At 42.7% G+C, this 14,432-nt stretch overlaps 1 protein-coding gene across 2 annotated transcripts in view; it reads left to right on the forward strand.

Annotated features, from left to right (window-relative positions):
- The window catches only part of PRIM2 (DNA primase subunit 2), a 297,272-nt gene that overhangs the window by 191,476 nt on the left and 91,364 nt on the right, over positions 1-14,432 (forward strand). For both annotated transcript variants that reach the window (XM_068281428.1, XM_068281429.1), the window contains exon 8: positions 11,819-11,886. In XM_068281428.1, the coding sequence (XP_068137529.1) occupies positions 11,819-11,886 (68 nt within the window). The remainder of the gene's footprint in view (positions 1-11,818; positions 11,887-14,432) is intronic.

A 14,432-nucleotide genomic window follows, 5' to 3' on the forward strand; every position in this document is an offset into this window, starting at 1 on the left:
TTTTTTTCCACTGAGCTCATATCTCAATGTCCTAATAGTTCTAAATAAAATGGCCGCACCCAGGAGGCCTCAATATAATTGCTACCGTTCCACTATCTGAACCTCTAGAGAATAGAGTATATTTTATATCCACAGCAAAATGGATGCGCATGGTGAGGCCACAATAAGATGGCCACTGGGCGAACAATTGAGCTCTTGTTTCTCAGCCATACGAGTGTCCGCCCAAAGGTGCCTCTGTCACTTTTTCAGTGGCTAATTAGCAAGTAGCAAACATCCCAAATCTTTAAAGTTTCCACTCTGCCCTCTTTACACACACACACACACACACACACACACACACACACACACACACACACACACACACACACACACACACACACACACACACACACACACACACACACACACACACACACACACACACACCCCCTACCTTTCCCCCTGTCATTACACAGGCATTTGTAAGATATGTGCAGCATTGTGTCCATCCCCTGTATATTACAACTGCCTTTTAGATATATAGATACTAGTTTTCATTGATTTTGTTTTTGGTGTGATATATGTTGGCACCACTGCTTCTGATGGCTGGGCTCTCTTAGTTATGGTTTGTTCATTTACATAGAGATTTACAATTGTGCCCTTTGGCTTTGTGTGTTATTTAGGGTATCTTTTGCCATATCTATTGCACCTTTACTGCATCTGCACTAGCACTTTTTTCGGGCTACACTGATTGCACTTTATACTACCTTATAGACATTTGTTGTTTATGAATTCAAACATTGCCAAAAGTATTTTATGAAATAGTAAATGCATTGAATGCATTGGTATTAATATTTCCATTTAAAGAGGCAGCATAAGGACATATGGTAGAATGCAGTAAATTTTTCCAGATACCCAGTTTTACGTCAATTTTCCTGGTTTCCACATCAGAAACACTAGAGCTAAATATTGTGGTATATTTTACATAACTCCGCCCTCGCAGTGATGCTTAGCCTAGGCTGATTAGATATGCGGTGTTCTCACTCCAGAGTATTCTGGGAGACCAGGCAGTGTTCTCCCCAGGCTCTTTTAGCCGGGTGCTCCACCCGGCTAGATTTGGTGACCCACCCGGCTGTCATCGGCTCACCTTCTCACCTCCTCCTATGCTGTAAGCAGATTTGCCCTGCATTTTCATCTCGCCCCACCCGGCTGCTTTTTCCTGCCACCCGGCTACTATTTCATGCCACCCGGCTGGAAAAAAAATCTGGGGAGAACACTGCCAGGTATATTTTGTAATGGCTTTGGATTTCTCAGAAACAAAATAATTTTGCTGAGATCACCTGACAGGACTAAAGTTGTTGCCGCCTGTGATAAAATATTGAGTACTACTAGCTGGACGCCCGGCGTTGCCCAGATATGTATTTGGCTAGTGTTGGCTCTGCCCACTTTTTCTAACCCTAACACACAATTACTTAATGACCAACTATGTGAGCTTTGCGGTCTTTGGCATCAATAATTTGCAATGAAATAAAATTAATCTGGATGTGGCTCCACCCCTTTTCTGAATTTGAACCCCAATCACCCAATGGCCAACTGTACCAGGTACGGGTGATTAACCGTGCAAGAATGGCAGCAATTAAATATTCCCCTTAAAAATCAATAGGTGGATTTTGATTGGCTTTTATAGGCTCCACCCACTTTTCTGAATATTTATCCCAGTCACCCAGTGACCAACTGTGCAAAGTTTGAGAACCCTACCATTACCAGTGTAAGAATGGCTGCTGTTTACATTTTCCCAGTAAAATTTGTATTTGTCTCCACCCACTTATGACCCGGCATTGCCCGCTTATGTATTTGGCTGGTGTTGGCTGTGCCCACTTTTCTAACCCTAACGCACAATTAACCAATTACTCAATTAGCAAGGTTGTGAGCTTTGCGGTGTTTGGCATCAATAATTTGCATTGGAATGAAACAAATCTAATTGGCTGTTTGTGGCTCCACCCCCTTTCTGAAATTGAACCCTAGTCACCCAATGGTCAACTGTACCAGGTTTGAGGCTTGTGCCATTAACAGTGCAAGAATGGCGGCAATGTAAATATTCCCCTTGAAAATCAGTAGGTTAATTTTGATTGGCTTTTATAGACTCCACCCACCTTTCTGAATATTAATCTCAGTCACCCAATGACCAACTGTGCAAAGTTGAGAACCCTACCATTAACAGTGTAAGAATGGCTGCAGTTTACGTTTTCCAGTGAAATTTGTATTTGTCTCTGCACCCTTTTTGGTTATGGGAATAAAAATATCCTATACTTTATTCCAGGTAATGTACTATCAGTGGCGCACCTAGGGCATTTGGCACCCGGTGCTGGGTATTAAAAGACCCCCCCCCCCCCTAAAAAATGGGCGTGGCTACAACCTGCGGCGTGCTTCGCAGCAAAAAAATGGGCGTGGTCATGACCAGATGAGGGCGAAGCGAACTGTATTTTAAAGTATTAGCTAGTACAGTTTCCCCCAGTATAGCTGCCCCCAGTGGAGCTAGTACAGTTTCCCCCAGTATAGCTGCCCCCAGTGGAGCTAGTACAGTTCCCCCAGTATAGCTGCCCCCAGTGGAGCTAGTATAGTTGCCCCCAGTATAGCTAGTTTAGTTGCCCCCAGTGTAGCTAGTTTAGTTGCCCCCAGTGTAGCTAGTTTAGTTGCCCCCAGTGTAGCTAGTTTAGTTGCCCCCAGTGTAGCTAGTTTAGTTGCCCCCAGTGTAGCTAGTTTAGTTGCCCCCAGTGTAGCTAGTTTAGTTGCCCCCAGTGTAGCTAGTTTAGTTGCCCCCAGTGTAGCTAGCTTAGTTGCCCCCAGTGTAGCTAGTTTAGTTGCCCCCAGTGTAGCTAGTATATTTGCCCCCAGTGTAGCTAGTATATTTGCCCCAGTATAGCTAGTATAGCTGCCCCCAGTATAGCTAGTATAGCTGCCCCCAGTATAGCTAGTATAGCTGCCCCCAGTATAGCTAGTATAGCTGCCCCCAGTATAGCTAGAATAGCTGCCCCCCAGTATAGCTAGTTTAGTTGCCCCCAGTATAGCTAGTTTAGTTGCCCCCAGTATAGCTAGTATATTTGCCCCCAGTATAGCTAGTATATTTGCCCCCTGTATAGCTAGTATATTTGCCCCCTGTATAGCTAGTATCTTTGCCCCCAGTGTAGCTAGTATATTTGCCCCCAGTATAGCTAGTATAGCTGCCCCCAGTATAGCTGCCCCCAGTGTAGCTAGTTTAGTTGCCCCCAGTGTAGCTAGTTTAGTTGCCCCCAGTGTAGCTAGTTTAGTTGCCCCCAGTGTAGCTAGTTTAGTTGCCCCCAGTGTAGCTAGTTTAGTTGCCCCCAGTGTAGCTAGTTTAGTTGCCTACAGTGTAGCTAGTTTAGTTGCCCCCAGTGTAGCTAGTTTAGTTGCCCCTAGTGTAGCTAGTATATTTGCCCCCATTGTAGCTAGTATATTTGCCCCAGTATAGCTAGTATAGCTGCCCCCAGTATAGCTAGTATAGCTGCCCCCAGTATAGCTAGTATAGCTGCCCCCAGTATAGCTAGTATAGCTGCCCCCAGTATAGCTAGTATAGCTGCCCCCAGTATAGCTAGTATAGCTGCCCCCAGTATAGCTAGTATAGCTGCCCCCAGTATAGCTAGTATAGCTGCCCCCAGTATAGCTAGTATAGCTGCCCCCAGTATAGCTAGTATAGCTGCCCCCAGTATAGCTAGTATAGCTGCCCCAGTATAGCTAGTATAGCTGCCCCCAGTGTAGCTAGTTTAGTTGCCCCCAGTGTAGCTAGTTTAGTTGCCCCCAGTGTAGCTAGTTTAGTTGCCCCCAGTGTAGCTAGTTTAGTTGCCTACAGTGTAGCTAGTTTAGTTGCCTACAGTGTAGCTAGTTTAGTTGCCCCCAGTGTAGCTAGTTTAGTTGCCCCTAGTGTAGCTAGTATATTTGCCCCCATTGTAGCTAGTATAGCTGCCCCCATTGTAGCTAGTATAGCTGCCCCCAGTATAGCTAGTATAGCTGCCCCCAGTATAGCTAGTATAGCTGCCCCCAGTATAGCTAGTATAGCTGCCCCCAGTATAGCTAGTATAGCTGCCCCCAGTATAGCTAGTATAGCTGCCCCCAGTATAGCTAGTATAGCTGCCCCCAGTATAGCTAGTATAGCTGCCCCCAGTATAGCTAGTATAGCTGCCCCCAGTATAGCTAGTATAGCTGCCCCCAGTATAGCTAGTATAGCTGCCCCAGTATAGCTAGTATAGCTGCCCCCCAGTATAGCTAGTTTAGTTGCCCCCAGTATAGCTAGTTTAGTTGCCCCCAGTATAGCTAGTTTAGTTGCCCCCAGTATAGCTAGTATATTTGCCCCCTGTATAGCTAGTATCTTTGCCCCCAGTGTAGCTAGTATATTTGCCCCCAGTATAGCTAGTATAGCTGCCCCCAGTATAGCTAGTATAGCTGCTCCCACTATAGCTAGTTTAGTTGCCCCCAGTATAGCTGCCCCCAGTATAGCTAGTATAGCTGCTCCCAGTATAGCTAGTATAGCTGCTCCCAGTATAGCTAGTATAGCTGCCCCCAGTATAGCTAGTATAGCTGCCTCCAGTATAGCTAGTATAGCTGCCCCCAGTATAGCTGCCCCCAGTATAGCTAGTATAGCTGCCCCCCAGTATAGCTGCCCCCCAGTATAGCTAGTTTAGTTGCCCCCAGTATAGCTAGTTTTGTTGCCCCCAGTATAGCTAGTATAATTGCCCCCAGAATAGCTAGTATAATTGCCCCCAGAATAGCTAGTATAATTGCCCCCAGAATAGCTAGTATAATTGCCCCCAGTATAGTTGCCCCCAGTATAGCTAGTTTAGTTGCCCCGAGTGTGAGGAAAGCCTGGAAGGAGGGGTGGCGGGGAGGGGGGGCGGACCCCCCACCTCCCTCACCTCAGTTCCCCCCCTCTGGCGCTTCCCCCTCCTAATTAGCAGCAGCGGGCAGGAGCGGCGAAGAAGACTCACTCACCTGCTCCTGGCGATACCGGCGGCGCATAGCGTCATCCTCACGCGACGCTGGTCTCCGACTTCTCTGTTGCTCACTGTGCTTCCGCCAATCAGGAAGCACAGTGAGCGGTGGAGAAGGCGGAGACCAGCGTCACGGGACGATGACGCTATTTGCCATCGTCTGGAACGCTGGAAGGAGGTGAGTAAGTCCTCTTGCCCACTGCTGCCCGCTGCTACTAATTAGGAGGGGGAAGCGCCAGAAGGAGGGGACCCAGGTGAGGGAGGTGGTGGGTTCGGCCCCCCTCCCCGCCGCTTTCCCCGCCAACCCTCTTTTCCGTGCTGCTTCCCCCTCCTGTCCTGCACAGGCCTCTGTGGGAGGCCTTGATGACACCCCCTGGGGCGCCCGACACCCGGTGCGGGGCGCCCCCTGCCGCCCTATGGTAGGGACGCTACTGTGTACTATGTGCGTGCCAAATTTCATTCAAATCCGTTCAGCCATTTTTGCGTGATCGAGTAACAAACATCCGAACTTTCCCATTTATTATATTAGTATTCTTGATAAAGGAGTGTAAATTATTATATCATTTTTTTAAACCTGTTTTTGTAATTAGTTATGGTGGTAAAAAGAAAATATACAATAGTAACTACGACATGGGTTGCTTGCCATCTGTTAGCGATTTTGTGAATGTGCAGCTGTTTTATTTTGTGTGCTCAGTCTGAGTGGACATGAACGTTTATTGCAAGGAATGCTGCATCAGCATGCTTCTTTGTAGGGTCTAAATCAAGATAGCTGTGAATGTCTTTTTTTTTTTTTTTTTACTGTCAGTAAGAGGAGCATCACTTCTTGCAGAACCTGCACACATTTTACAAAGATAGATAAATTCTATGGTGCTGGATTGTCAAGGACACTGGCTGTAGCATTCAATCATTCGCACTTGGAAAGTCGAAGCTCCTGAAAGATGAGAAGGTGAGCAATATGCACAGTAATGGTGCAAAGTGCCTGACATGTTACTTCATTGATTTCTTGGAAAAGATGATAACCTAAAATTCCACAGTCTGCAAATGTATTTTAACTGTTGGTGTCAGAATACTTGAATAAAATGGGGGCTTCCAGAGCAAAAAGTACCTTCTACTATTCATTTCTTTAGTAAGTGGTGAACACTTTAAATAAATAGCTGAGATTTTATTTAAATCCTGTTTTTATAGCCACTGCCTTTTACAAGAACACTTTTTACAGCTTCCATAACAAAAATGTATTTCATCTGCAAGAAGGTTTTTTCTTTCTTCTTCTAATTCACCTGCTACTCCTTAAATTAGACCACTTCTCACCCATCGTGTTGTTTCTCAACAAGCACAGACTGTATGAATTAGTGAAAAAGTTGTGACCTATAATGCTGGGATTGACACCAAATGCCTCACCATAGTTTATTTGTCAAAGCCACTGACTGGCCACTTTTGGAGAGTAAACGTTTAACTTTTCTAATGAGTTTTCTCCAACAACATTTTCAACCTCGCCAATAAAATACCTTTAAAACTCCCACCTTGCAAGAAAATACTCAAAATAAGTTTAATATTACTTTTTTATCTACTATTTAGTACATTTTCAATTGTTGTTTGCTGAAAAATATTTTTTTTAGATAATGTGCAAAATTATCTACAGGGTAAAAACTCAGGAGAAAGCGTTAATTGGGTAAGGGCCTATGGCCCTTATTTAACTTGTATGTTCTCCCAGAATATAACTTTTCATCTTCTGTTTTAAATAAACTTTCTATGCAGTACAATTGAAAAAGTAGGCGAAAAAGTATTTTCTTGCTTACTGGTGGCTTAAAAGACTTTTTATTGATTAGATGTGAAAATATCACCCGGAAGAAAACTTAAAATAAAGTGAATTAAATAAGGCAGTTTGGCCCATATGCAATTCACCTTTTCTCCTGACTTTTATCTTCTAGGAGATAATTTTTCATCTTCTGTTTAAAATACCTTTGTCAGCATTTTGCATTTAAAAAAGTACCACAAAGTAGGTGAAACTTTACAGTTAAAATTATTTTAAAGAGAATCTGTACTGTGAAAATCCTACATAAACGTACCAGCCTGTTTGTGGTCTTCACTTAGCCCCCTCTGTGACATTTTCGTTGCTCCCCGCTGCTTTCTTGGTGATAAAATCACTGTTTTATTCATTGTTTTTGTAAACAATGAAGATGGCCGCCAAAATACATCATCACCGCCCGAAATACATCATCAGAGCAGGTGCCTGTTTGCAGTGGCTCCTCTCAAGCATGACTTGACTGCTGGAATGTTACTCCCACTTGTTGCTGTAGCTGCTTGTATGGGCTCTGCACTGATCGCCCTGCACTCACAGCTGTTCACAAGGTCACAGCTCCATGAGCTTCACAGACAGGGTGGCTGTGAGCAGAAACCTTGCCTGTGATTCATACACACAGCACACAGGAGAGCATGAGGGGCGTGCATAACTTCTCCCTATCACAGCAGGGGCAGCTCCTTCCTCCCTGAGCCGACAAAGCTTGACAAAGAAAAGATAAGATATATTACAGAGACAGTGCAAATAGAAAAGGCTGCAGTAATCCATAGTATATTAGAACAGGTATAGGAACTTATAGGATAGAAGAAATAAGGCTGACATTTTTGTTACAGAGTCTCTTTAAAGAGACTCTGTAACAACAAAAACATCCCCTGGGGGGTACTCACCTCGGGTGGAGGAAGCCTCGGGATCCTAATGAGGCTTCCCACGCCATCCTCTGTCCCACGGGGGTCTCGCTGCAGCCCTCCGAACAGCCGGTGACAGACCCGATTGTCCAATTCAATATTTACCTTTGCTGGCTCCAGCGGGGGCGCTGTGGCTGCTTTCGGCTCCAAACTACATGGAAATACCCGATCTCAGTTGGGTCCACTCTACTGCGCAGGCGCCGGAAACTTGCGCCTGCGCAGTAGAGCGGACCCGACTGCGATCGGGTATTTCTGCCTACTTCGGAGCTGACAGCCGTCAGAACGCCTGCGCAGGAGCCGGGAAGGTAAATAATGACATCAAATTGTACGGAGGGCCGCAGCGAGACCCCTGAGGGACGGAGGACGGCGTGGGAAGCCTCATTAGGATCCTGAGGCTTCCACCACCCGAGGTGAGTACCCCCCAGGGGACGTTTTGACGTTACAGATTCTCTATAAGTATTTGCTTGTTTTCTGGTGGATTAAATAGCATTTTCATTGATGAGCTTTAAAAATATAATGTATGAGATATTTACTTGAGGCTTTTCTGTTGAAGAATTTAGTCTCTGCCAGCATTAACGAAATATCAGTGCAATGGTTTCTATTCACTTGGTTAAAGGATACTTAAACTTGTGGTAACAAGTTCACTTATAGAGATCACTCAGTAGTAAACCCTTCTGTGGAACTTCCATTCACCAGGTTCATCTAGAAATCTGTACAATGCAAGAAGTAAAATGTATATTTTTGGACATGCCTTTTTTCCATGTGGATCTCTCTTGACTTCTCCCTGCCAATCAGAGGAGGGAGTTGAGGCACATCTTTTTTGACAAGAATAGCTGTGAGTTTCTGCCTACCAAGTAAAGGGCTTTTTATGCATCACTGGCAGAGTGTTTTTATAAACACTTGATATGGGCATACTACTACAAACATGGCTTCATTGAAAATAGTGATTAATAAGTATAAATAATAAATATGGTTTTAAACATGTTAGGGATAGTGAAATTTAATGACTCTTGACAAAAAAAGGTTCTTTTTCAGCTGTGTTAATAAGTAAAATTAATTTTCCTTGGCAGTAGATGGTATTTAGGAAAGTGTTTTTGTGTAAATTATCTGGAATCCCTCTCAACCATGAAAAGTCCTAATGAATTTGACTTTCCTTTGCTTTTCGGGGAATTCTTTAGTAAATGTTTACCTGCTGCAATAGCAAAACTCTGGAATCGAGCACTGATTTTATCTTGAAGAACTAGCAGACAACTTCACAAAAGGATGGTTAACTTAACGTGTGCAGACAGCACATGTTAAGTTTACTGGGTGTACACAACTTACATACTCAAGTAGCAAGAAGTTTTAAATCAGGATGATACCATTTATTGGCTAACTACAAATGAATAAGAATAAACAAGCTTTCGACCTTGCAGCCTTCGTCAGGTTTACATCCTGTTAGTTTGCAAGCTGGTGGTACAGACAGCTTATATACATGCAACATCAAAAGAGAAAACAGATATTTTTTTCAAGCATAAATACGTCATTAAGATGCCTTAATACAAACAGACCATCTAAATGGGGTAAGATAAGGATCCTTGTTTACTCAAGTAGATTAACTCCATAATAAATGTAACATTATGCTGCTTGCATAACAGGCAACATAAGCATTGCATATAGTGTTGTCATGTTTGAATTTGAAACGTCATTCCAAATGCTTGGGCTCAGAGCCTAAAACTTTTACACATGCGGAGTGGGGATGTTTGAGGGGTTCCACCTCCTTCACAACAAGAATAGAAGAGTATCGGAGAACTAGAATGCAATGTGGAGCACAGCAGGTAGAGGTGGCCACGAGTGAGTTGCCTATTATAGTTTTAAACATATTAAGGATAGTGACATTAATGCCAAGTAAATGCTCATACATGGCGGGGAGTGCGGCCACGAGAATATGTCCGACAAGCTCTATGTTTAGAAGTTAGAAGTTCCTTGTTTGGGGCAACGGTGGGGGTGAACAGGAGATTGGAAACCTCTGGACTTGGTATGTATTTAACTTTTGTTTTTTTGGGATGCTTTGGGTTCACTTTAAGTTTACCTTTTTTCACCTTTTTGTCAGTTTACCTCTTGGTTTTCATTCTAAGACTAGTGTGGCAGAAACATTACAAATACCGTAATATGTAGCAATAACACTGTAGGTCCTTGATTATTAACACATACATCACGTGCACTGTATAGGTTCTACATTTTGCTCATTTCTGTTGCATTCAACAGCTTTTGAAGGGTGGGTCGAGCCACCAGAGACCTGGGCTCATATTTATTGTAGTTAGAACCTAGTTGTGTATTGATATTTTTCAAATATAGTTAGTAAAAACACTTGGTAAGTTGTTATGCATGAATTATTATTTACAGAAGCAGGTTAACTGTTTTGCTGCATTTCCATTAACAAAGAGACCCTTGGCTAAGAACTCAGTGTGGTATTTGAAAGGTTGTAAATCCTTTTTCTTTTACAGTAAACTAGATGACAGCTTAGTTAAATGAGTTACATTTGTTCATTAATTTGTGGAATATTTGAATGTCATAGATTTGTGACCCTTTGCTTTCAGTAACTGTTTTCCCCTTGGTAAGCAGTAACCTCAGCCAAACATGGATCAGTGCTGCATGTCTGCTTGGGGGAATTTTCACCTGCTCCTCACAGAACGATGGAGATGGTCAGTGAGACCAATTCTGGCCTGCATGCATTCAATGCAACTGTTCCCGTACAATGTAGTTTATAGACAATAATAGCAATTTCAATATGAGGTCAAGTTTTACTTCCTGTTTTAGTGTTTAATAATAGCAAAACTGTTTCCTTAGTGCTGTTTCAAAGGTGTCCTCAACTTGTCTTATCTGTATTCCACACTAATACACACTATTGCAGTGCTTTTGCAGGCCAGTTGAGTGACAATTTGATACATAGATTATGTGAGCTTAACTAAGTGTCTTGGTATTCCCCTGGTGTGTGTAATATTTGAAAGCTACATAATAATAGTATATAGTTTAAAGGACGGGTGTGAATATTTATGCCATTATTCAAACATTATTAGATAGATAGATAGATAGATCGATAGATAGATAGATAGATAGATAGATAGATAGATAGATAGATAGATAGATAGATAGATGCAAGAAAAAGTATGTGAACCCTTTGGAATTGTATGGATTTCTGCACAAATTGGTCATAGAATGTGATCTGATCTTCATCTAAGTAACAACAATAGACAATCACAGTCTGCTTAAACTAAAACCATACTAATAATTAAATGTTGCCATGTTTTTATTGAGCACACCATGCAAACATTCACAGAATACATCTTCCAGAATACAGTTAGTAGCTAATCAAGTTCATGTTTTATTCTCTAATTAACTGAAGTATATAATTTAGGTTTACTTCATTGTTGTGCAGACCTCCCGCGCATGCGCATTAGACCCGAACTGACGCGACTGAGCCGTTTACCGGGGCTGATTACAGCTGAACAGCACACCGCAGGAGGACGGAGTGGGACTCAGACTAGCTTATGGGGCTGGAGGAAGCCCCAAGTAAGCATCAAATCTTTAGACTTTAAAGTCTCTGGTTTACTTTAACCACATATCACTATGTATAAACAGATATGTAGAACAAGTTAGGAGGCAGTTTTAAAAGCTTATGTGGCAAGTCACACAACAATGAAGTAAACCTAAATTACATACTTCAGTTAATTAGAGAATAAAATATGAACTTGATTAGCTACTAACTGTATTCTGGAAGATGTATTCTATGAATGTTTGCATGGTGTGCTCAATAAAACATGGAAACATTTAATTATTAGTATGGTATTAGTATAAGCAGACTGTGATTCTCTATAGTTGTTACTTAGATGAAGATCAGATCACATTTTATGACCAATTTGTGGAGAAATCCATACAATTCCAAAGGGTTACTTTTTCTTGCTTCTATCTATCTATCTATCTATCTATCTATCTTTGAATAATGGCATACATATTCACACCTGTCCTTTATGACGAGCTTATGGAGGAAGCCCCGGGTAAGTATCAAATCTTTAGACTTTAAAGTCTCTGGTTTACTGTATTGCTTTTATGAAAATTTAGCTTTTTATGAACAGTTTTTCATTTCCTTTCAGTTGTCAGCTCGATCATTGCCAGTGGTGCAGTCAGATGAAAGGCTACAGCCTCTACTTAGTCACCTCAGGTATGCTCTGTATGTTACTGTGTTTTCATGTTGAACTGTCTGTCTGGGAACCATGCATAAGTGCACACAATGTACAGACACTTCACTCTTCTTTTTGTGGAGGCACACAGCTGTCAGAACACATTGGAAATAGAAGTGTTTAGCAATGTAATTCCCCTCATCTGTGACTGATCACCACCATAATTTGAAATATCAGCTGTGTCATCTCAGGAATCGTCTCTGCCATGGCAGAGCAGCTCATTTGTAAACACTAATTTGTAAACACAGGTTGTTAACAATATGTCTGCTTTCATGAAAGCAGGAAGTAGACACTGCAGATTTATTGCAGGATTTGTATCAGCTGTAACAAAGAAATGTTTTTCTTTAATCCTTTCGGGACCAAACGGCTGTGGCCCCTTAAGGACCTGAGCCGTCCATTCCCTATTCAGCCCTTTGATTACTGTGATTGGCTCACAGTAATCACAGGGTCAGAAGCCAATGAAATGCGGAAGCTCTGCTGTCAAGGATATAGCAGAGCCAGTGGGTACAGCAGCGAGGACGGCGAAAAATGCACGGCTGCGGCGAATAGTTGAAACCTACGTCCTGTCAGTGCCATACAGACACTGGCAGGAAGTAGATTCCAACTACATTGTTCCAGAATGCTGTTTATCTTTTCGAGCAGAGAGGAAGTTCTGAGGTCAGGTCCGCTTTAAGATCTGATTGCAGCATGTTCCCACCTCACCCAACAGTTGTTTCGTTTCTTGTTGTCCTTTGCAGCCTCTCTGCGGTGTGCATGGGGCAGGGCAGTGGACAAAAAAATAAAAAGGGTAAGCCGTGGCATTACTTTGCAAGGCTTGTTTATTTTGTTGTTTTTGGCACTCATCCCCCGCCATTCACCTAACCAACAACATTAGGAACTTCTCCTCCATCATTTACCTATACCCCCAACTAAATCCCCTTCCTGATCAAGGAACTTCAGCCTAAACAAATATACTTTCATTAAGTTACATTAGTTATGTTTGTTAAAGAGAACCGGAGGTGGGATTCTGACATGAATATTAGGACACAGGGGCACATCCGGCATACAATGCCCAGCCTTTGTGTCCTTATAGTGCGACCCCAGCCTCCCCCCCCCCCCTCCCCCCCGCGCGCTCTGCTGTTTTCCAATATAAAAACCGCCACGCTAGCGGCGCACAGATTGTTGCTAGCTGGCTGTTTACATTGTAGCTGTCATTTACCTCTGCTCCCCCGCCTCCTGCATATCGCCGCTCTCCGTCTGCGTTCCTTCCCCGCCTCCGTAAGCTGATTGGAGGAAGCTTACAGAGGCGGGGAGTGAAGGGACGCAGGCGGGGAGCGGCGATATGCAGGAGGAGGGTAAGCGGAGGTAAATGACAGCTACAATGTAAACAGCCAGCTAGCGACAATCTGCGTGTCGCTAGCGCGGCGATTTTCATATTGGGGGACAGCAGAGGGCAGGGGGGGGGGGGAATCTGGGGGTGCACTATAAGGACACAGAGCTGGGCATTGTATGCCGAATGTGCTCTGTGTCCTAATATTCATGTCAGAAACCCACCTTGGGTTCTCTTTAAAATAGGTAATATAATCTCTTATCCACCCTGTTTCTAAAAGAACATGCAAATGTTTGTGATTTCATGGGGCAGCCATCTTTTTCGTTGAAAGGAGGTGACTGAGCATGAGACACAGTTCCAACTGTCCTGTGTCCTGATTAGGGATGATCACAGATATGCAAAAATGTTCCGAGTTGATGCAAATTTATGCAAATTTTTATGCAAATATATGCAGCTAGAAAATGGACCAATCCATTTAAACCTGGGTTTAAATGGATTTGGTCCGTTTTCAAACTGCATACATTTGCATACAAATTTGCATAATTTCATTGATCATCCCTAGTCCTGATCACCCCTCCCAGCTGCACGCTAGGCAACGAGAACAACATCAGAAATCCCATCATGCTTTGCACAGCATCAGGGGAAAATTCCTGGGCAGATTTCTTTGATGGGGCGGAGCTTAACTTCTGTGCAGCTAAAAATGAGGCTTGGGTAAGAAAAATAGTTCTGATGCTGTGAAACTGTTAGACACTGAAGCGAAAAAAAAAAATTATGCTATGATTTGTATGTGTAGTACAGTTAAGAAATAAAACATTAGGAGCAGAGACATAAGTCTAATATTGTTTCCAGTACATGAAGAGTTAAAAAAAAACTCCAGTTATCTATGCAAATGAGCCTTAGAGCTCCATGACTTTCAAAGTTGCAGAGAGCTCTGTCTTCTGAAGCTTATCTCAACTGCCAGTCACTGTATTTTCTTTTTCTCTGCAGAGGACAATTCAATAGTTAACTGGCCTGCTCTTTAAAATAATTTAGAATGCTAAGTAGTCTGTAAACTGCAAATATTAGAGAATGATGCAATGTTATAAAAAACACTATATAACTGAAAATTAAAATATGAGAATATTTTCTTTTCTACTGATGTTCTAGTAATTATCTGTATTACACAACCAATTCATTATATCATCATTTTTTTTTCCGCTTCAGCGTCTCTTTAAAGAA

Source organism: Hyperolius riggenbachi, chromosome 4, assembly GCF_040937935.1.
Source record: "Hyperolius riggenbachi isolate aHypRig1 chromosome 4, aHypRig1.pri, whole genome shotgun sequence".
Taxonomy (NCBI): domain Eukaryota; kingdom Metazoa; phylum Chordata; class Amphibia; order Anura; family Hyperoliidae; genus Hyperolius; species Hyperolius riggenbachi.